Below are 23,532 nucleotides of genomic sequence, written 5' to 3' on the forward strand. Positions count from 1 at the left end.
CAGCGACCGCATTACTGCAGAAGCTGCACCGCTCCGTCTGTCAAGCTCCCGTTCCATCCTTCCCTCACTCGTGAACAAGACCCCAAGATTCTTGAACTCTTCCACTTGAGGCAAGAACTCTCCACCAAAGTGAAGTGGGCAAGCCACTCTTATCTGACTGAGAACCATGGCCTCGGACTTGGTGGTGCTGATTCTCATCCCAGCCACTTCACACTCGGCTGCAAACCGTCCCAGTGCACGCTGAAGGTCCTGGTCTGAGGTTGCCAATACTACAACATCATCTGCAAAAAGCAGTGACAAAATCACGTGGTCCCCAAACCGGACACTCTCCGGCCCTTGGCTGCGCCTAGAAATTCTGTCCATAAAAATTTTTAACCGAACCGGTGACAAAAGTCAGCCCTGCCGGAGTCCAACATACACTGGGAACAAGTCTGACTTACTGCAGGCAATGCGGACCAAGCTCCTGCTCCGGTCGTACAGGGACCGAACAGCCCGAAGCAGGGCACCCCGGACCCCATACTCCCAGAGCACCCTCCATAGGGTGCCACGAGGAACACAGTCGAATGCCTTCTCCAAATCCACAAAACACATGTGGATTGGTTGGGCAAACTCCCATGAACCATCCAGCACCCTGGAGCTGGTCCAGTGTTCCACGACCGGGATGAAAACCACACTGTTCCTCCTGAATCTGAGGTTCCAGTATTGGACGAGTTCTACTCTCCAGTACCCTGGCATAGACTTTCCCGGGGAGGCTGAGAAGTGTGATCCCCCTGTAGTTGGAACACACTCTCCGGTCCCCCTTCTTGAAAAGAGGGACCACCACCCCGGTCTGCCAGTCCAGAGGTACTCAGGGCGGATCTCATCCACCCCCGGTGCATTGCCACCGAGGAGCTTATTAACTACCTCTGTGACTTCAGCTTGGGTGATGGACGAGTCCACCTCCGTGCCCTCAGCCACTGCTTCCTCAATGGAAGACGTGTCGGTGGGATTGAGGAGATCCTCGAAGTATTCCTTCTACCGTCCAACGATATCCCCAGTTGAGGTCAACAGCTGCCCATCTCCACTGTAAACAGTGTTGGTAGGGCACTGCTTCCCCCTCCTGAGGCGTCGAACGGTTTGCCAGAATCTCTTCGAGGCCAACCAATAGTCTTTCTCCATGGCCTCACCGAACTCCTCCCAGGCCCGATTTTTTGCCTCCACAACTACCCGGGCTGTAGTCCGCTTAGCCTGCCGGTACCTGTCAGCTGCCTCAGGAGCCCCACAAGCCAGCAAGCCCCGATAGGACTCCTTCTTCAGCTTGAGGGCATTCCTTACTTCCGGTGTCCACCACCGGGTTTGGGGATTGCCGCCTCGACAGGCACCGGAGACCTTACGGCCACAGCTCCGAGCAGCCGCATCGACAATGGAGGTGGAGAACATGGTCCACTCGGACTCAATATCTCCAGACTCCCTCGGGATCTGGTCAAAGCTCTGCCAGAGGTGGGAGTTAAAGATCTCTCTGACAGGGGGTTCGGCCAAACGTTCCCAACAGACCCTCACAGTACGTTTGGGTCTACCAAGTCTGTCCAGCTTCCTCCCCCGCCATCGGATCCAACACACCACCAGGTGGTGATCAGTTGACAGCTCCGCCCCTCTCTTCACCCGAGTGTCCAAGACATACGGCCGGAGGTCAGATGAGACGACCACAAAGTCGATCATCGACATCCGGTCTAGGGTGTCCTGGTGCCAAGTGCACTGATGGACACCTTTATGCCTGAACATGGTGTTTGTTATGGACAAGCCATGACTAGCACAGAAGTCCAATAACAGAACACCGCTCGATTCAGATCAGGGGGGCCCGTTCCTCCCAATCACGCCCCTCCAGGTGTCACTGTCACTGCCCACGTGGGCACTGAAGTCTCCCAGTAGAACGATGGAGTCTCCAGTCGGAGCACTTTCCAGCACCCCTCCCAGGGCCGGGTACTCCGCACTGCCGTTCAGTACGTAGGCACATATGACAATGAGAGACCTGTCCCTGACTCGAAGGCGCAGGGAAGCGACCCTCTCGTTCACCGGGGTGAACTCCAACACATGGCGGCTGAGCTGGGGGGCTATAAGCAAACCCACTCCAGCCCGCCGCATCTCACCATGGGCAACTCCAGAGTGGTAGAGAGTCCAGCCTCTCTCAAGAAGTGTGGTTCCAGAGCCCAAGGTGTGCATCGAGGTGAGCCCGACTATCTCTAGTTGGTATCTCTCGACCTCCTGCACAAGCTCAGGCTCCTTCCCCGCCAGCGAGGTGACATTTCACGTCCCTAAAGCCAGTTTCCGTGTCCAGAGATCGGGTCGTCGGGGGCCTCGCCTTCGACTGTCGCCCGATCCACTATGCACCGGCCCCTTATGATCCCTCTGTAGGTGGTGAGCCCACGGGAGGGTGGCCCCACGTTGCTTTTCGGGCTGAGCCCGGCCGGGCCCCATGGGGGGAGGCCCGGCCAACAACCCTCGGCCATGCCGGGCGACGTCTCGGCCCTTGGTTTTTCTCTAACATACTGTGCTTCTGAACCGCTCTTAGTCTGACCCGTCACCAAGGACCTGTTTTCTTTGGGAGACCCTACCAGGGGCATATAGCCTCGGACAACATAGCTCCTAGGATCATTTGGGTACTCAAACCCCTCCACCACGGTAAGGTGACAGTTCAAGGAGGGGATTCTAATTTTCTGAGATACTGAATTTGGGATTTTCCTTAGTTGTCAGTTATAATCATCAAAATTAAAAGAAATAAACATTTGAAATGTATCAGTCTGTGTGTAATGAATGAATATAATATATAAGTTTAACTTTTTGAATGATATTCTAATATGACCAGCACCTGTATACATTTACTTAGTGGTGACATTCGTAGAATCATAAATTAAAACTTTTATTGAAAATGTCAATATATTTGTTTTTATTTATCATCTATTTAATTTGTTTACAGACTAGGTAGACATAATTAAAAAAATAAAGTTTTTAGGTTGGTGTTTAGAAAATGGCTTCTGATATTATAAGTTGACAGAAATTCACATTGTATGTTCAATATATATATATTCAATATATATATATATATATATATATATATATATATATATATATATATATATATATATATATATATATATATATATATATATATATATATATATATATATATATATATATATATATATATATATATATTTAAAGCTAATTATTATGTTTAAAAATATAGCCTAATAAATAGATGGTGGAATAAACTCAAAATATCTCATTATTTATTGTGGGAAAAAGATTTACATCGACATACAGCTGTCTCTCGGTTATGACGTCACTTCCAAGTTCCCCACAACAAACATTTTTGAGGTTTTTGCCTCCAGAGAGGTATAAAAAGTTAGTGTATCTGTTTACCAAGAATGCAACCGTGTCACCGAAGAGTGTGAGATCAAATGTGAGACATGTGATGTGTAAAGAAAACCAAGGTAAATAGGCGTATCGTTTGTGAATATTTTACAGACATTTTCAATTAGGCTACGCGGTAATTCAGTCAAATTATGCAAAAACTAAAAATATTAATTATGTGTAGGCTATTAATGAGTCATAAATTGCTAGATATCTATAACATAGCGAAGCAAAAGCAGTCGGTCGCTTTATTACAAAAATGTGTCAAATGCAATTTCCACCACAGCAGTTACATCACTTGAAACGTGATGGAAATGACAGAAATTCAGGGGGAAAATGACCAAATTCTTTTGAATGTGCACTGTAAGTGAACGTCTGAAGGTTCAATTAGGCAAGGTATTTTGTTTACTTCCAGTTTCTCGATTCTGAAATGAAATTAAAATAACAGTTGCACGTAAACCAGTTTGGCGAGCTGGAGTCCTGGATGCATGGTGCTCTGTTTGCCATGCGCGTATCAGTACGGACAAGTTTTATATTTAGACATCTGCTCCAGATGATTCAATAGTGACTGTACATGCAGTAACAACCGCGAGACGTTCCACGCTCTCCAAACTTGCGCAGTTCTTCTTCTCTTATGAAATATACTTACGCCTGAACGGAAGGACACGCGTTTGAGGAAATGATCGGATCAGTTTGCAGAGAGGGCAGGAGGAATGACTTCCTCAAATAGGATGGTAATGTGTGTCTTTGGAGACATCGAGTGCCCGGTGCGCCTCAAGTTTGTCTGACTTTCTGCACTTTCCGCGTTAATTCACAAGGGCTGCGCGTTTTGTATAATTGCATAACCGCTGGCGCAAACGAGATAAAACTGGACCGGATTGAAATATGTAGTGATGCGCGCCGCTTTAATGAATCGCAAGACGCTGGACGTCACAGCCACGCGCCTTTCCGTGCCACAGGTGCGCACTCAACTTTGGTTATTCATTATTGATTAACGGCGCAAAGAAAAGGAGGAACGCGCAGAGGGACAAAACAATTACTCGCACTATGGAGATCATGTCCAATCAACCTACAGCAGAGGCTGGTGGCGACCACCCCGCAGCGGTTTCCATGTCTGCAGGCGTGGAGAGGGCTGATGTGACCAGCCCGAGTCCGGTGACCAAACAGAGGTCTCTGCGGGCGGTTTATGTGCTGAATGATGGACTGAAGGCAGTGGCCGCGAATAGCCCGGAATCCGGGGCGCTCCAGTGTCTCCAGCGCGCCTGCGACGCGGAGAGTGCCATATTGACTACAGTGACTTTTGGACGATTGGACTTTGGGGAGACAACAGTGCTTGATACCTTTTATGACGCAGGTGAGTTCGCATGGCACTGCAGGGCAGATTTGGGGCATGGGTGCGCGAGGCTAAAGTTCCAGAGACCCCAAACACTATACCCTTTGGGTGTCTACCTTATCTGGCGCACCCAGTTCAGTTCTTGGAGCCTCTAATAACGAGCTGACGAGAGGAATCCTGTGTGCTGGATTAATGTGTAATTTTGGGGAGCCTCCTGGACCAGGGCTTCCCTAGATAACATCCAGCCCTGCAGGATGGTGCATCTCTAGAGGAGTCATGGGTCATGTTAGATTTAGAGCGTGGATGTGCCATTGAATTAAAATACTTTGTAAGAATAATACTATAGTACTAATAGTAATATCGTGCAAATAAAATAATAATAAAAATACATTTACATAATAAATAATAAAAATAAACAAAAGGGCATAAAACATCAATATAAATAAATATGAAAACATTTAAATAAATGGTGGTGCTGCACTACATATGCAAACACATTCTCTTATGATAATTACATAAATTAATATAAGAAGTAAATATTAGTAATACCATGTAAATATATTAATTAAATAAAACATGAAAAAAGGCAACAATTATATATTTTTTAATACATAATATTTTATAAAACTGTAAATATAGACAGTGTAGTAATACAGAACAAAAAGTTCCTTAAAATGCAAGATGTAATGTGATGTTAGGGTTAGGGTTCAGTGGGCTTTCCCATGGCAATCTCTTTCAAGGGATATTAGGAGTGCCTTTGGGATCTTCAGCCTCCAGCACATTCCTTTCCTGGAATTTACTCGTCAGGTCTAGTATGAAGTTTCTCTCTCGTGGGCGTGGCGGCACACATTACTCTGGGTGATTGAAATAATGTTTACATATGAGCTTTTGGAGGGTGAGAAAAGGGGAATGTTTTTAAGTTTGATGCTGTTAACGGCGTGCATGCAACTGTTCTTTTCTGGATGCACTTTCATGCATGCAGAATTTGCTACTGCATGGCTCATTTGCAGCACTTTTCTGGGGAAAGAATAAAATCCAGAGGATGAATAAAAGTGCATTGAAGAGCTAAAACTTTGAATTCTAGTTGTGCAAAATAGAAGTGAACAAGACGGGTTTACTCTCTATATACAGTTCTATTTTTTTTTTTGTAATTGCATTTTCCTCTTCTCCTCTTTACTTAAACTGTGAGTCATGCATCAGCTTGTGGTTACATCGAGTCTGGTCTTGTATTTTGGACCTTACACTAGTGCATGGCTTTCAAACTAGATTTCAAATGTTTGCATAGTTTCAATAGAATAAGCACAGATTATGTTTGACTGGAAAAGAACAAATATGACCATATATAGTAGAACAAATATGCCCTTAGTACTAACTTTAAACAGGTTATTTAAAGATTTTATAGTGTGTGGTTTAATGGAAAGTCATAATAAACAAAAGAAGCTCATAAAATTAGTGCTTGTTTCTTGAGTAAAAGACACTGTGACTGATGCTTAAAGTGTGCAAAACTATAGTGTACTGCACCATGGTCTCCCCGTGTGCTTACTGTGTCTCTGATTGATTCCAGACATTGCAGTTGTGGACATGAGCGACGTCTTCAGACAGCCATCCCTGTTTTATCACCTCGGTGTGCGTGAGAGCTTTGACATGGCCAACAATGTCATCCTCTACCACGACACGGACCCTGACACGGCACAGTCCCTTAAGGTGAGAGTCTAAAACACGCTCATAAACAATATATGTTTACCTAGGCTTCTGTTGTTTTTAAAGAGGACCTATTACGCCTGTTTACAAAGTCTTGCTTTTGTTATTAGGGTCTACTAGAATAGGTTTTCATGCTTGAGTTGAATGTTCAAAAAACACCTTCTTTTTCACATATTTTACATTGTTGTCCCACCTCTCTTCCCAGTCTGTCAGTAACGCTTTTAGTTCAGGGGCCTCATTTATAAATATTGCGTACGCACAAAACTGGCCCTGAAAGAGGCGTATGCCGCTTCCAACGCAAAAGTGGTGGATTTATATGAAAGTGTGCGCACCTGTATGCAAACTCTGAGCCATGTGTACAGACATTTTGGAGACAGAGCAGTTTTCTGATGGCAGATGAAGGGAAACCACTTTAAAGGTGCACTATGTTAAAAAAAATCAGTAAAATATCCAAAAACCTCTAGGCCAGTGTTATATATTTTGTTCAGTTGAATACTTGCAATAATATCCCAAATGTTTCCAACTATTTGTAAATCGCGAGAAAATTGCTATTTTTACCAAGGAACCGACTCGGTTTCCAGTTTTATTTTGCAGAAACGCTTTACTCTTCCTGCAGTGTGAACAAGTGTCATAGCAGCCGCCAAGCGAACGCACAGAGTAACATAATTTTCAACACACTCCGATGTATCTAGAATGATAAACAGAGCTGCGTTACCTCATACTCATGACCGGGAAAGCGAAAATGGCGCCGGCAACTGTGTCATAATAAAAGTCCCGCTGCTCGCGAGGCGTGTGTTGCGTTCATCTTATTAACAATCGCTCCGGTGGCCTTGCTCAGCTCCCACAACACTCGGTCCTGCTCTCACTACAGTAACGTTAATAATCGCATCCATGAACATGATTTCTGCCTGAGTCCTATCCCGATTCTTTTCCACCAGCTGTCAGGTGAAGACCACATGTCCCAAGATTCTGCGCTCAAACTTGCCGTCATCAAACTACGCCTTTGTTTTGAATAGGCGACCTCTATCGGACGGAAAAGTTACATACATGAGTCCTAATCATAAATACAGTGCATGTTCACAATAAAAGTTTAAATAAATAAAAGATGATTTAAACTGATATATCTGATACACACATTTAGATTAAATATGTCATTCTCATTAATGGAGTTAAGCACTTAAATTACATAAAATCATTATCCAGAAGTTACAAAAAAAAATTATATTCTAATAAATAAAAATATTTTTTGTGGATGTGACGCTTTTGAACACTTTTCCTGTGTCATACTGTGTTTTAATGTTTTAACTACAGCAAGGATTACTTGGCGTATGATAATAGCAGAATTTTCTCGTGGAAAATATTTTTACACGAATAATGATCAATAATGCGCAATAAGGCCTATCTGTTTCCATTAAAAATATAAAGCAATTAAAAATACTATTTGGCCAGTGGAAAAGATTGGGGAAAACTTTCTCTGAAATGTATTTTATACTATTTTGATTTATTTATTCAAAAACAAAGCAAGGACAGGCTACTGAATGATTCTTAGCAATGTAATGTAATGGCACATCCATATCTCATCTTTTCCTAATGTCTTGTACCGTTAAACATGATACCACGTGGATGAATATGCATATGCAAGTGATATGCAGATGAGGCAATGCATGGTAAATTTAGGCGGTGTATGCTCCATATATGGTTATTTCTGGGAGGAGACGGGGTGGAGACACATGTACGCACAATCTTCCGCTGACTGGGATTTATAAAGGGAATTTTGCGCAGGTTCTGGCGTACGCATGCCATGGTTTTTTAAATCTGAAACCTTTTGTGCGTATGCAAAATCTTTTGTGAGTACACACACTTTTAGGATGAAATCTACGGAAAGTTTTATAAATGAGGCCCCTGGTCTTTATGAAACCCCTCTTTCCGAAAAGCACAATGTGCTGTGATTGGTCAGCTGGACCAGTGTGTTGTGATTGGTCAACCGTTTCTGAAATGCCACTCCCCGTACCATTACTGCAAGTTTCAACACAACTCAAACAGGCATTGCCTCTTTATTATGCCTTGCGGAATTATTTGTGATGTGTACGTTCCCAGAAGAAAACTCTACAAAGACTACATTCAAGGTGTTTCGGGGTGTTCAGAAACAGTGCGCACTAATATTTGCAGTGTTTGCAGTAATTCGCTTTGTAGTGGACTTGGTGCTTTATAACTTTGCAGACCTTTTTCATGCTCAACAGCAACATTACACACTAGAGAAATGTACATCATTATGAATCACCTTTAAAGGTGCTGTGTGTCACTTTTTTGATGTTCAATGATTTTAAGAAAGCCATATGCAGTTGGATTTTCCCTAAAAGAGTAAATCCTGTGGATCTTGGTCATTTTGTTTGAGAGGCCAACCAAGTAATATTGATGTAATTAATAGTTTAAGTTTGAGGCAACCTGTTTGCATAAACAATGGATGATTTGGAGGGTGTCTAGGAAACCTGTTTGGTAACAGTGAGTATTTTTGCAATTGTTTACTGCTGATTGCAGAAAAATGAAGTGCTGTACCTTTAAATAAAGCTATTTATAATTACTACAGATAATTTAGACTAAGAATGATCCAAAACCACAATCTTACCTCTTTATTAATTTAAAATAAAAACAAAAAAAAAACATTTAGTTGTTCTCTTTTAAGGACATCCACAAAAAGAGGCTAATCTCTTATTTAGCTCATTTCTAGAAAATATATGTTTATTCATTTAAAAAAAAAAATTTGCCCTTAAAGATGTCCACAAAAAGAGTCTTTTTTAGTTATTTTCTGGGGACAATTTGTATTTAATAAAATGTATGTTTCTTATGAAATATATATTTCCGTCAAAACTTTTTCTAAGTGCCACCACACAATTACTAGCAAGGATTGATGATGGGAGGTTAAAGTTTCGAGCCCTCCGGCTCTTACATTCACTTATAGTATCTTTGTCAACTGAACAAATAGGCCGCCCATACACTATACCATGGCCTGACCTGCTATTCTCAGCTTAGGAAGGAGTTTATCTTTTCTGGGCACTGGACAGTAGCTGCCAGAACAACACGGCCTGTATTCAAACTAAGGCATGCAGTCAGCCCAGGACAGCTGCACATGGCCACGTTGCCACAGAGACATAGGAAGGCATGTCTTCTAGCATACTGAAATGATGACAATCACGCGATCTGTTTGTGTATTTGTTCATGTTCTGTCACGCGGCTGTGTACAACTGATTCAGTCCGGTTTCATTCACTGCACCACATGGCCATCAGTCATGGAATAAATGTAAGAAATGGCATGACAGCCACATTTTTCCAGGTGGTTTGGGACTTATAGTCCTGGTCCTTAATTGGTTGAGCCACGTTTGAAGCCAGAGTAAATTACTCATACACCTGTGACTGCATTACATAAATATCACTGCGCCACTGTGTCTCTGTGCAGCTTGTTCTGAAGAACTATATTGCTTGGCGGAAGAGTTGTGTCTGTGTGTTTATTTTATGAAAACTTGCCAGGTATGTGGAACAACACCTCTCAGCTGTTCTAAATTCACTGTAAACCATGGCTTCTTGAGGCTTATTGCTTTAGTATGCATGTATTTTTTGGGAATTGAGTAATTCTTTTCCTTTCTTTTTTTTCTTGCATAGGACATGGTGGCACAGAAAAACACAGTAAGTATCAAAAGGACGTAATCTGATGAGGTTTGGAGTCCGTTGTTGCTGTGCCAAGAGCTTTGTGTATGAGACTATTTTTGGAGCTCTTATGACATACGTTTACGAGTTCCTCTGTGTCAGGACCCTAAAATATATCCTCCACTTCAGATGGTGGGCAGATCATTTCCTGAACTCTTCTTTGTGCATATACAGTACACTAATCTGTGAGTGGACACAAGGTTCTGGTGGGTCGCCGTGTCCCAGGCGGGATTCTGATGAACCCATAAGGGCTCTCAAGGTGTCATGGCACTCTGAGTTAGTGGTTTTGATAAAGGAGAAGGTCATTGAGTGCCAGTCTTTAAATAAACATTTTATGTTGAATGGGTACAGAGAGTCTGTGGAAAAGATGGATCTGTGTTAACTTCTTAACATCCGTTTTGTGAACAGAAACGAAATTCATTGTTTGCTCTTTAATATTCATTAAGGAATTATTCAAGCATCTTTCTCAGGAATAGTTAACCTAAGAATTCTGTCATTATATACTCAACCTCATGTTGCAAACTCTTGTTCTGTGGGACTGGACTGTGCCTCTGTTTACTTATGCTGACTGAAGCTTTTTCATAAAAGTTATCCATAAGCCTCATGGGCTTCTGGTGTCATGTGATAGCTTTGTGTAAGGAACAGGGTGAAATTAAATCTGTATTATTTTTGGGTGACATTAACTTCCAGTAACTTGATCACTGTGTGAATAATAATTCATGAGTAAATTATAAAAAGACCAATGAACTGGATCAGCCAATTCATCATGGGAGGAGAGTATTTAAGTGAATCATGCAAGGGGATTTACTAAGGGTTGTGCTGGTCAATTTACTTGTATTTGCGCCATTATTTACTGCCCAAAAAAGCATGTTTTAAACCAGATGTTAATTTGCGCTGCTCTTGGTAGATTGCGTTGGTCATTATGGAAATGATCAGGCTGTGTCCTTTAATTTGTGTGTCATCAGTAGATCACACGCAGAAGTTTCCACTCCTATCTGTGCTTTTTTTGGAATTGCGCTCTCATGCTAGTTTGCCCTGTTTTGTAAATCTGGCCCTAAGTGTCCCCACCTAAGTAAGCCAGAGGCAACAGTGGCAAGGAACCCAAACTCCATCAGGGATACAGAATGGAGGGAAAAAAAACCTTGGGAGAAACCAGGCTCAGTCAGGGGCAGTTCTCTGGCCAACGAATGAACGCGAACGAACACCATGTCATTATGATTGAGGCTGCATCAGAGCCTGAATCGTGATACTTTTTCATTGTAAATGCGTGGAAAAGTTAGTTGAACCAAAAATGAAAATCCTGTCATTTAATCACTCACCCTCAACACCAATGCAATCGGAGAGCTTTCTCTCCCTTTGTTGACCGCTATGCAACTACCAGTTCATAAAGAGATCGTAAAAATAATCCATATTAATTGAACGGTTGAGTCCAGATTTTCTGAAGAGACACGATCACCTTATATGATGAACAGATTTGATTTTGTATTTTATTCACATATTAACATAAACAGAAGCGCAATGAGCTGGCTTGATGTGCAAGAACAAACCTCATTGGTTCTTGCAGAAGCTCAAACGTGCTGTGTAACACAGGATAAGGAACCTTATTGGTTCTTGCTGAAGCTCAAATGTGCTGTGTAACGTGAGAATGAACCTCATTGGTTCTTGAGGAAGCTCAAACGTGCTGCGTAACACGAGAATGAACCTCATTGGTTCTTGCGGAAGCTCAAACGTGCTGCGTAACACGAGAATAAACCTCATTGGTTCTTGCGGAAGCCCAAACGTGCTGTGTAACATGACAATGAACCTCATTGGTTTTCGCACATCAAGCGAACATGCTTGAGCTTCCGTTTACCACAGCTGATGTGTGCGTTGATGAATGTTTATATGTGAATAAAAGCCTAAATGCAATCTGTTCATCATATAAAGCGCTGGACTAAATGTTGGACTAAACCTCTCAATTTATATGGATTAGCATTCTGATCTCTTTATGAACTTTTAGAAGCGTTAAAGTGTCAGTTGTGTAGCTGTCAACAGAGGGACAGAAAGCTCTCAGATTTCATCAAAAACATCTGAAAATGAACAAAAGTCTTATGGTTTGAAACAACACGAGGATGAGGAATTATTGACAGAATTTTCATTTTTGGGTGAACTAACCCTTTAAGAAAGAAGGTCTTGTAGATTCTTGTAACAACATGAGGGTGAGTAAATGATGACAGAATGTTTTGGATGAACTTTGCCTTTACTTTTGTCTTACTCAATCTCCTGTATTTCCTGTCTTCAATTAATACTGTGCAGTGAAGTGTATATTCTTTACCTGTCACTCTATTTTCCTCTTTTCCTTTCAGTTCCCTTCACTGTTTGCTCTCCTTTTCTTTTTTTCTCTCTATCTCGTGTGTTACCTGGAGTAGGCTGCAAGGCCAGTTAAAATAGGCTTCCCATGGGTCCAGTTGCCACCTGAGTACAGGGGCTCCAGCCTAAGGAACAAAGTAGGTACTGCGAGTGTGCTAGTGCATGCTGGGAAAATCCTGTATTCATGTATTGGTATGAGAGTGATCACTGAAGTCTGCCACTATCTGCCTCACATCGTCTCAGTCTGGCCGACATGTCGATTTTAGGAATTAAAAGCTCCGTATCAAAGTCAGTGAGTTATTTCTTGCTGAGAAACAGCTTGGTTCGTTTGAAATGATTAATCATTTCCATTAAGTGGATCCAAAAGGCTTGGTAGTATTTTTCTCTTTTTTAGACCCTCTAGCATCCCCACATGGCCCCTTGGACTTGGACATTTTAAAAACCACAATGCTTTATCTGGAGAGTCTGAAAATGTTTAAATGAACCCAGTCCTAACCATTTAAATAGTCTAGAAGTGTATGGTGACTTGGTGACATTTGTCTTGAAAGACGCTTTATGTGACCTCTTGCATTTGAGGTGTTGATGTGGCAGATGTGCTAAAATGTGCATTGGCCACCTCTTCCATTTCACTCTGAAATTCTGGGACAGTACATGATCACAAAGGTGTCAACAAGGTTTCATTGGCACTTCACGTCTCTTGGCTGCCGGCTGCCGAGTACATGGTCACTAACAGCCAGAGATTTCTGACAGACAGTTTGTATTTTTACACAGAGGTACAGACTTATGCTATCATGAATTATATCACAAGACGTCATATTCCAGTGTTCTTTAAAGTGCTCCACCAGCAAAGAATAGATCTGCATTGCGTTTTTCACAGATTTAGATTTTGTTTCTCTTTCTTAGGCCTCCAGTGGGAACTACTATTTCATCCCTTACTTGATGACGCCCAACAACGAGTACTTGTGCTGTGAGAACGTGGCCCAGCGTAGAGCATCAGAGTACATGCAACCCAACTGGGACAACCTTCTAGGACCTCTGTGCGTCCCGTTGGTGGACCGCTTCGTCAACTTACTCAAAGACATTCACGTCACGTCTTGGTATGACTGCTCACATTATGCTCACACTTGGCAGGATGCCCACTCTATGGTCTTGCTTTTAGACGATCCTCTACAGGGTTACGTAGCAATGCCATGTTTTGCTGAACATAAATCAAGCAAACATCTTCAAATTTGTGATTGTTAAAAAAGAAATTTGATGACATCTCATTGTCCCTAAAGTGAAGAAATGGGACTCAACCCAAATGGGATGTAGCAGTCAGATTATATGAAGACAGACATTCACAAGTGCATGCAAGATTTATTAGGAACTCCAGTGCCTTCTAACAAGCGTTGGGGTGTCCTTTCACCTAGAGCTCTGATATCAAATTTTAGAACTCCCGCAGACTGTAGTGCCAAGATTTCAGCATCCTGTTACATACAGTTTGGCTATGGGTAAGAAGTCTTACCCACATTTTAGCTGGCCAAAAACACGTAAAGTACAAACAAAATTAAATGTTGCATGATGTTTAGATGCATCAGATGATTCCAAAAAGGGTTTTTTTTCCCTACGCTGGCATTTCTGTATTTGGTTGCATTGTGAATATTCGCATTGCGTGTCTGTATTTGGTTGCGTTGTGAGTATTTGCAGCACGTTTTGTCAAACTGTTGAGGATGTTTTCTTAATTTGCTGGTGATTTTTCCATTTACATGTGTTTTCTTCAGTTGAGCTCTCTCGCCCACCGTAGCTTTTGAAGCAATGCCGTAGGAGAATTTTTTTTGAAGAACATTTTAATAATCTAAAGAACCTTATCCCACTATAAAGAATATTTTGTGGAATGAAAAGGTTCCCTGGATGTTAAAGGTTCTTCATGGAACCATAGACGCCAATAAAGATCCTTTTTTTTTAAAGAGTATATCTGAGGCTTAAAGTACCTGCAAATCTATCAATGTACACTAAATCCTGTTATATCTTCCTCCCTGGCAGTGCTTCATACAAAGACACGCTCCTGAACGACATCCGAAAAGCTCGAGATAAATACCAGGGTGAGGAGTTGGCCAAGGAGCTTTCCCGGATCAAACTCCGCATCGACAACACTGAGGTTTTGACTCAGGACATTGTGATGAACCTCCTTTTCTCCTACAGAGATATACAGGTATATAGCCTACTGTAAACCAAAAACATCTAAGCATTAAACAACTTTACAGCTGGTTTTATTGGTCTTTGGTTTGTGTTTTCAGGACTATGATGCCATGGTTAAATTGGTACAGACCATTGAGATGTTGCCCACCTGTGACTTGGCCATCCAGCCCATGATTCAGTTCCACTATGCTTTTGCGCTCAATAGGTGACCACAAATCTGCATTGTGTGGTATATTCTCCTATTCATATGCTTGGCAAACAGACATTTAACTTATACAGCCCTTTGATCTCAGGAACACATGCATTTATATTTGTGTGTGTGTGCGAGCGCAGACGAAACAGCCCTGGAGATCGAGAGCAGGCTTTGCGTGTGATGTTGCAGGTTCTTCAGTCATGTGAGCACCCTGCACCTGATATGTTCTGCTTGTGTGGGCGCATCTATAAGGACATCTTCCTCGACTCTGACTGCAAGGACACCAAGAACAGAGAGAACGCCATCCAGTGGTGAGTGAGTTAAATGAGCTGCTCGAAGCTCAATCTGTATTGTAAAAAGCGCTATATTAATAAAGGTGACTTGACTTGACCCACTGATGTTATTCATTTATTTATTTTAATTGAGGGAAATCCTTTAGTTTGGGCTCCGGTGACTTTTACCAGGAACAAATATCTGTATTAAATACACTAAAATACCTAGAACATCCTAGCACCTAATTTAAGTATGCTAAAAACATCCTGACATACTCATTAAATGTGCTAAACACCCTAGCAACTACATTAAAAACAACCAGAATGCACTAGCAGCTGCATTAAATGTGGTAGAACACCCAAGTAGGTGCATTGAATATGCAAAGAACACCCTAGCAGGTGCATGAAATGCACTGAAACACACCATAGCAACCACAGTAAATCTGCTAAAAACACCCAGGACACCCTACAAACTGCATTAAGTGTGTTAAAAATTCCCAGAACACTCTAACAACCGCATTAAGAGTGCTAAAAACACCCAGAGCACCTTAGCAGTAAATACACAAACAACTGTCAGAACATCTTAGCAGCTTCATTACGTGCTCTAAAAACACCCAGAACATCTGCATAAAATGCACTAAAAATCACCCTAATCTAGCAGCCGCATTAAAGGCCCCGACATGCTTACGGCGAAGTTCTTTTTTGTTCTTCGCTTGGGGGTAAAAATACATTTGAAATACGTGACCAGCTGTATACTGTTAGCGAACATCCCAAAGCTGCCACCACAGCTGAGAGCTACATTTAGATAAATAAATACAGCTGCACACTTACACACAACAAAAATGAGAAAACAACAGCAAGCATTTTTGAAATAAATCATAAGAAAAATATCTGATCATGTGGATAAGCTCTGCAATTTGGCACTCCAGTAAAGTCACATCACTATTTACAGTCTATTTACAGTATATAGCACTTTAAACAACAGATTGGTTAAAAGCAAACAGCATTACCGTATTAAACATGAAAAACAATGCCAGTATCTAATTTCATCGGAAGTACAACTTCATTTTCTTCTATATTTTCTCCGGTGTGTTCATGGTTTAACCTCCAAACAAACTTTGTTTTGGAGGGAAAAACATGAAATTACTATTTTGTCCAAAATAACGTCACATCAGTTCGTTCTTCAATTTCGCTTGAAGTATATTGGGGCTTTGAATGTGCTAAAACACCCTAATAATCACATTAAGTGGGTTAAAACACCAAGAACACCCAACCCTAGCATCCACATTAAATGTACTAAAACGCCCTAGTAATTACATGGAAAAGCCCTGGCATCCACCTATGACACCATATTATTGTGGCGGTAACTTTTGCACAGTCTTTAGAAAATGTTAATGTGTAGTTATTTTGTGTCTGTGTGTTGTAGGTACAGAAAAGGCTTTGAGCTGCAGCCCACTCTCTATTCAGGCATTAATCTGGCAGTCCTGCTCATAGTGTCCGGACAGCAGTTTGAGACTTCAATAGAACTCCGGAAGATCGGTGAGGAGGAGCGCACTTCCTGTATCCTGTTTCTCCCAGTCCATTCAATTCATAAAGGGCACAGCTCCCTTCTTCTCACCTTCTTTCTCTCTCAGGTGTGAGGTTGAACAGTCTGCTTGGCCGTAAAGGCAGTCTGGAGAAGATGAATAACTACTGGGATGTGGGGCAGTTCTTTACTGTCGGCATGCTTGCCAATGACATCCCCAAAGCTGTCCAGGCCGCAGAGAAACTCTTCAAACTCAAACCACCCATATGGTACATATACAGTATATTTGTAGAATATTTAGGCCTATTCTATATGTTAACTTTAAGAAATAGAATACAGATGCATTTCGCCAAAATGCTGGAAATACATCCTTGTTCTTCCAAGGACAATTTCTTGTCATAGCTCAACTGTCATTGCTAAAATGGCATAATTAGACTTGAATGCAACTCTCATTCATTTAATCTTTCAGGTACCTGCGATCAGTCGTCCAAAACCTTCAGTTGATTCAGCATTTTAAGAAGCAGAACACTGAGCATTCTCCTCTAAGAGAGAGACTCAACTTCTGGATGGACATTATCGTGGAGGCCACACAGGGAACCACAAATGGCCTCCGTTTTCCGGTACTAAACCGCCTCACATGAGTGTCTTATCCTGGACCACAACTGTATCAACCAAACAGCATTTAATAGACTTGTCCCTTCTTCCATTTACGCAGGTGTTGATTCTGGAGCCGACTAAAGTGTACCAGCCCTCGTACGTGTCCATTAACAGTGAAGCTGAAGAGAAGAATGTTTCTATATGGCACGTGTCCCCTTCTGAGACGGTCAGTGGTTTATGTGACGCCATGTTTGCTGAAAAATGTTCTTTTGTGTGTTTATCATTGCTTGATTTTCCTAACTGCTGTGGTCACAGAAGGGAATACATGAGTGGAACTTCACAGCGTCATCCATCAAAGGCATTAGGTGAGAGTCTTTCTCTCTGTCTCTACCTTTTTCTTTTTTTATAGGTAATATAATGTACAATATTAATATCGGCCATTAAAGGATTAGTTCAATTCAAAATGAAAATTTCCTGATAATTTACTCACCCCCATCTCATCCAAGATGTTAATTTCTTTTCGACTGAAGAAAGAAAGACATGAAGTTTTTTGAGGAAAACTTTTTTTTTTCCATATAATTGATTTCAATGGCAACCAACAGGTTGAAGGTCCAAATCAAGGCAGTTTCAAAGGGCTCTGCATGATCTCAGCCGAGGAATAGGATCTTATCTAGCGAAACCATCGGCCATTTAAAAAAAAATAATAATAATAATAATATGCTTTTTAAACTCAAATGCGCGACTTGTCGACTTGCGCGATATGTCATGAAGAAAAACAACACCAAAGTTGTGCATTTGAGGTTAAAAAATATATAAATGTTTAATTTTTTTAAGAAAATGACCAATGGTTTTGCTAGATAAGACTCTATTCCTTGGCTGGGATCGTGCAGACTCTCTCAAGCCCATCAAAGCCCTTTGAAACTGCATTGATTTAGACCGTCAACCCATTGGTTGCCATTGAAGTCCATTATATGGAGAAAAACCCTGTAATGTTTTCCTCGAAAAACGTAATTTCTTTTCAACTGAAGAAAGAATGAACATCTTGGATGAGATGGGGGTGAGTAAATTATCAGGAAATTTTCATTTTAAAGTGAACTAATCCTTTAACTAAAAATGTTGTTTAAGCAGCAATTCTTCCATTTAGATGTGTTTTATTTATGATGTCAGAGATGTGAAACAAACCTTGCATCCTTCCATTCACTAGCATCTCAAAATTTGACGAGCGCTGCTGCTTTTTGTATGTCCATGATAACTCGGACGACTTCCAGATCTACTTCTCCACAGAGGACCAGTGTGGCAGGTTGGTGTTCCTAAAGTTGATGTAAAATATAAAAAAATGAAACGCAAATGTGATGTTTATCAAAGTAAATTTTGCTTATTATTATGGTTGAATTAGATCATCGAAGGTCAGCAGCAAAGACATTGGTTAATAAAGTGAGATTAAATACATAAAGTATATTTGTGTAATAATTTAACATTGCAGGTTTGCAGTTCACTACTGTTATTTGTTTTGAAGAATACTGAATCTGTTTTTTGCAAGCGAGATGAGTAAATGCATGCCCACATTTAGTCTAGAACTACAATAAGCATCATGTTTACACAGCGCACACAACACTTACTCCCGATTTCTCTCAACATGGGGACAGGAAGAGGGGTGTCAGTCAATAAATGGGAAAAGAAAGTAACTTGTATGAGTTACTTTAATGGTTACTTGAAAAAAGTTATCTGCTTACTGATGTGGGAATGGTTGTCTCCTGTTTGAAGGTTCTGCTCCATGGTGAAGGAGTTGATCACAGACGGATCAGGAAATGCTGTCGAGCTGGAGGGGGAGGGAGACGGGGACACCCTGGAGGTGAAAGCTTTATACACTCAAAACGAGTTTGTTCTTGTTGGATTTGTTTGGATTGGTGTGCTCAATTCCTGACTTGATCTGCAGTACGAATACGACTACAATGAAAATGGCGACAGGGTGGTTCTAGGTAGGGGAACGTACGGAGTGGTCTACGCAGGGAGAGACCTGAGTAACCAGGTGCGCATTGCCATCAAAGAGATCCCAGAGAGAGACAGCAGGTGAGATATTTATGACAAGCCGTCTGAAAAGGCCTGCATGTTGTGTTCTGGATGCTGGTGTTTCCATCAGGGAAAATGTCTGGGTTTTTTTGTTTTTTTTTGGTCCATACAATGAAAGTCAATAGACTGCAATGTTGCTTGTTCCTAACATTCAGAAGAAAGCCATACAGGTTTTGAACGACACTATACTTTTAAAGCAGCAAAACCCTTTTACTTTTGTAATGTAATTCTGAGCGAAACAAAATTTGAATGAATTGAAGATTAATTGGTCAAGTGTAAATAGCAACTAGATTCTATTTACACTAAGAGAAAATAACATAGTGTAAATATCGTCTATCGCTATGAAAATAAGTGCAAATAGCTGTAGATGATATTTAATAAGTGAAATGGCATACTAAGTGAAAATAGTTATATAATCTATTTACACCATGTTAAAGTAGCAGTTCTTTGCAATATGTGTAAATAGTAATTACATGCAATTTATACTTTATTTTGAAAGATACATATTATTTGCACATCAGTATTGCTGTACATTTAACAGGATGCAATAATAAGAGTGTAAATTCTTATATTTATTAAAATTATTCAATGGATACAGCCTTAATGGGACCATAAAAGCCCTCGCTACCCCTACCCAATAAATACTTTTATTATTATTAAACATTTCATTAGGCAATTTATTTCCACTTTTAGAACATTTTCTTAATTTTAATTGAAAGAAAATGCCTTTCCGATGTGAGATGTGATGAGAAAAGGGAGAAGAGGGAGCTCTGCAAAAGGCGGATTCGAACCCGGGTCGATCGTGTCAAAACCTTGTTCTACGAGCCTTGCGCTCTTCTGACAACGCCACTTAAGATGTATAAATTTGTGCGTCTTTTTTAATCTGGCTAGGCCCAACCAGGCATTGTTAAATAGCACTTACCAACAAGGCACGGCCTTTTCAGGAGGGAAGATGAATAAAGAAAGTTGTTTTTTCTCTCTAATGTAGTTCTACAATATTAAACCATAAGTGAGTTCACCTATACAGTGTTGTTATTGTTAACTAAAACTATTAAAATGTTTTTTTTTTTTTTCATTGAAATGAAATAATAAATGAGTGTTAGAAAAATTAGAAATGTTGCCATAGCAATTAACCGAAATGAAATGACTTTAAATTGAAGTATTAAACTTACTATACTATAACCAGCATTTAAATATTTAGTTAAAATGACAAAAGAAATGACTAAAACTGAAAATATAAAAAGCTAATTTGAAATATTAATAAATACTATAATAGTATTTAAGTAATTCTAAAATAACACTTTTACATACAGGTATTCCCAACCACTGCATGAGGAAATAGCCCTCCACAAGTACCTGAAACACAGGAACATTGTCCAATACCTGGGCTCTGTGTCAGAGGATGGCTATATCAAGATCTTCATGGAACAGGTCCCTGGAGGTACATGTGTAGTTTCTGAAAGAACAACATTCAGAATGTCTTTTCTACTTTAAAAATGATTCATCATCTCTCCTCCACAGGAAGTCTGTCAGCATTGTTACGTTCAAAGTGGGGTCCTCTTAAAGAAGCCACCATAATATTCTACACTCGGCAGATCTTGGAAGGACTTCGTTATTTGCATGAGAACCAAATCGTTCATCGGGACATCAAGGTAACAACTGTGACAAACCTTTTTGGTCTAGACTTGTGGACAATCAAAACCAGAAGTGCAATGCCCGTTCATCTGTCCACAGGGAGACAATGTCTTAGTCAACACCTACAGTGGCGTGTTGAAAATCTCAGACTTCGGCACGTCCAAGAGGCTGGCTGGAGTCAATCCCTGCACCGAGACGTTTACTGGTATTTGTTTCACTTTCATCGTCTTTTGTTAGTTACAGAATGTGCCCTACATGTGACCCTCTCGCCTGTTCCATTTGACCCGTGCTGTGTGTCATGCATCATGATGGTCTTGCCAGGTCAGAGTTTTGGGCTTAAAGTTCAGTAGCTCATTAGCCCCTCCAAACAGGATCCGAGGGAGTTTCATTCTTCCCCTTTAGGTGTCAGGGCACCTCCTCCATCCCAACACTGTCAGCATAAATTAATACATTTTAGAATGGGTTTTCCAATATCAGTTTTATCAGGATTCATTCTCAGAGGATTAAGTAAGTGAGTCCGTGAGTTGCATAAATAAAATATTATGTAAGAAGTATTAAAAACTAAATAATGTATTGATTAATAAATTATTATTGATTTAATTACATTTAAATAACTTAATTAATTGATTCATTAATAATAACTGCTATTTAATTCATAAAAATAATAAATAATTAATCATTAAAAATATGTCTTAATAATTAATGTATTTAACTATAATCATTTGACAAAGAAGTCTCTTATGCTCACCCAGGCTGCATTTATTTGATCAAAAATGTAATAAGTTATATTATGAAATATTATTGCAATTTAAAATAACTGTTTTCCATTTGAATTTATTTTAAAATCTAATTTATTCCTGTGATTTATTCCAAAGCTGATTTTTTTTCAAGACACGTTGTTGTTATTATCAGTTGTATTTTTGTGGAAGCCATAATACATTTTATTCAAGGTTATTTGATTAATAGAAAGTTTAAAAATAGCTTTTATTTAAAATACAAATATATTGTAACATTATAAAGTTCTTACTGTCACTTTTGATCAATGTAATGCATCCTTGCTGAATACAAGTATTAATTTCTTTAAAAAAATATTAGTGGCCCCAACATTTTGAACAATAATCTATATAGCTACCTTTTTATATTTTAGAAAGGGTCTCCTCAATATTTGAAAACCCTTGGAAAATGACCAAAATGGCTGTTGATTGTTTTGCTATCCAAACCACTGATGTGGACCTGGTCACCTCTCCAGAACTTAGATAACTCTTATCTCCTGACACCAAAATAGACAGCGTTCCTTCTAGTGAGGTGAGTGATTATGAGTCCTGGTCACTGGTAACATGAGAATGTCTCCTGTGGGAGAGTAATTAGATTAGCATAGCGTCTGAGACAGGAGTGTGTTTGTGTTTCATTAGTGACTGCTGAAGCATCAGAGCAGGTGCGCTCATCCGTCCTCCCTCTCGCCTTCCACTGTCATCGTCATCACTTCTGAACTTCTCTCCTTGATTTATTTTACTTAGTTTAACATCCTGTCACAGCACATTCTTATCTAATGAAGTTCTGCTGTTCTCTGGTAAATCTCTTTCCAGGCACGTTGCAGTACATGGCCCCCGAGATCATCGATAAAGGCCCTAGAGGTTACGGGGCACCTGCTGATATCTGGTCCCTGGGCTGCACCATCATAGAGATGGCGACTGGCAAACCTCCTTTTCATGAGCTGGGAGAGCCACAGGCTGCCATGTTCAAGGTATCAATATATTTCCTTAAAAATATAGAAATGAAAAAAGGGAATGCACTGTATATTCCCAATAAATATATCTTTAAAAAATAGAAATTATTATTATAATTATTATAGAAATTATATCCTTTAACTCCAACTTTGATTAAAAAAACTAAAATATATCAATAGCAACACAGCACAAAAGTATGTACATATGTATGGTATGTATGGTATGTATGGTATGTATGTATGTATGTATGTATGTATGTACACCGATCAGGCATAACATTATGACAGGTGAAGTGGATAACACTGATTATCTCTTCACCACAGCACCTGTTAGTGGGTGGGATACATTAGGCAGCAAGTGAACATTTTGTCCTCAAACATGCACTGTGCCAGATTTATGTGGGGGTATAGACCAATATGTGGGGGTGCTAAGAAAATAATCAATATCATGACGTCAGAGTTACTTCATAAAGAAATTGTCTGTTTTTTTTATTTATTTTTTATAAAAGCAGCTATGGTACACACCACATTCATCAGAAGTGTAGTTTAAAATGATATATGGTCAAAGAATAGGCATATTCAACAAAACAGATTTTTTTATTTAGGTGTTCACAAAACAACGACAAAAACCTTTTACATGCAAAGGTGAAAGACCATTGGCAGATAATTTAGCTTGTTTTAAGCAAAAACTCACTTCATTTTGAAAACAAGAAAAAATATATTTTGTCATTTTACTTATCTAGTAAATGCATCTTGATTTAAGAATGTTTAGATATTTAGACTGGAAACAAGACAAAAATACTAAGTAAGAAGAATTTTTTGCAGTGTGATTGCGTTTAGATGAATAGCCTATGTGAATAT

The 23,532-nt window shown here is 40.2% G+C and overlaps 1 protein-coding gene across 4 annotated transcripts in view; it reads left to right on the forward strand.

Annotated features, from left to right (window-relative positions):
* The first annotated feature begins 4,088 nt into the window (after positions 1-4,088).
* Positions 4,089-23,532, forward strand: part of map3k15 (mitogen-activated protein kinase kinase kinase 15) — a 41,849-nt gene continuing 22,405 nt past the window's right edge. The window contains exons 1-20 of one of the 4 annotated variants that reach the window (XM_079806508.1): positions 4,309-4,744; positions 6,288-6,427; positions 10,082-10,105; positions 12,535-12,612; positions 13,379-13,572; positions 14,498-14,666; positions 14,752-14,858; positions 14,987-15,157; positions 16,545-16,657; positions 16,753-16,912; positions 17,113-17,263; positions 17,359-17,466; positions 17,556-17,605; positions 18,445-18,540; positions 19,005-19,092; positions 19,177-19,310; positions 20,624-20,751; positions 20,832-20,962; positions 21,045-21,150; positions 22,532-22,689. In XM_079806508.1, coding sequence (XP_079662634.1) covers positions 4,438-4,744; positions 6,288-6,427; positions 10,082-10,105; positions 12,535-12,612; positions 13,379-13,572; positions 14,498-14,666; positions 14,752-14,858; positions 14,987-15,157; positions 16,545-16,657; positions 16,753-16,912; positions 17,113-17,263; positions 17,359-17,466; positions 17,556-17,605; positions 18,445-18,540; positions 19,005-19,092; positions 19,177-19,310; positions 20,624-20,751; positions 20,832-20,962; positions 21,045-21,150; positions 22,532-22,689 — 2,613 coding nt within the window. In that variant the 5' untranslated portion in view covers positions 4,309-4,437. Of the gene's footprint in view, positions 4,745-5,832; positions 5,908-6,287; positions 6,428-10,081; positions 10,106-12,531; positions 12,613-13,378; positions 13,573-14,497; positions 14,667-14,751; positions 14,859-14,986; positions 15,158-16,544; positions 16,658-16,752; positions 16,913-17,112; positions 17,264-17,358; positions 17,467-17,555; positions 17,606-18,444; positions 18,541-19,004; positions 19,093-19,176; positions 19,311-20,623; positions 20,752-20,831; positions 20,963-21,044; positions 21,151-22,531; positions 22,690-23,532 lie in introns of those variants that run through there. The other 3 variants (XM_079806510.1, XM_079806509.1, XM_079806511.1) reach the window with 3 other exon arrangements.

Source organism: Gobio gobio (genome assembly GCF_949357685.1).
Source record: "Gobio gobio genome assembly, chromosome: 23".
NCBI lineage: Eukaryota > Metazoa > Chordata > Actinopteri > Cypriniformes > Gobionidae > Gobio > Gobio gobio.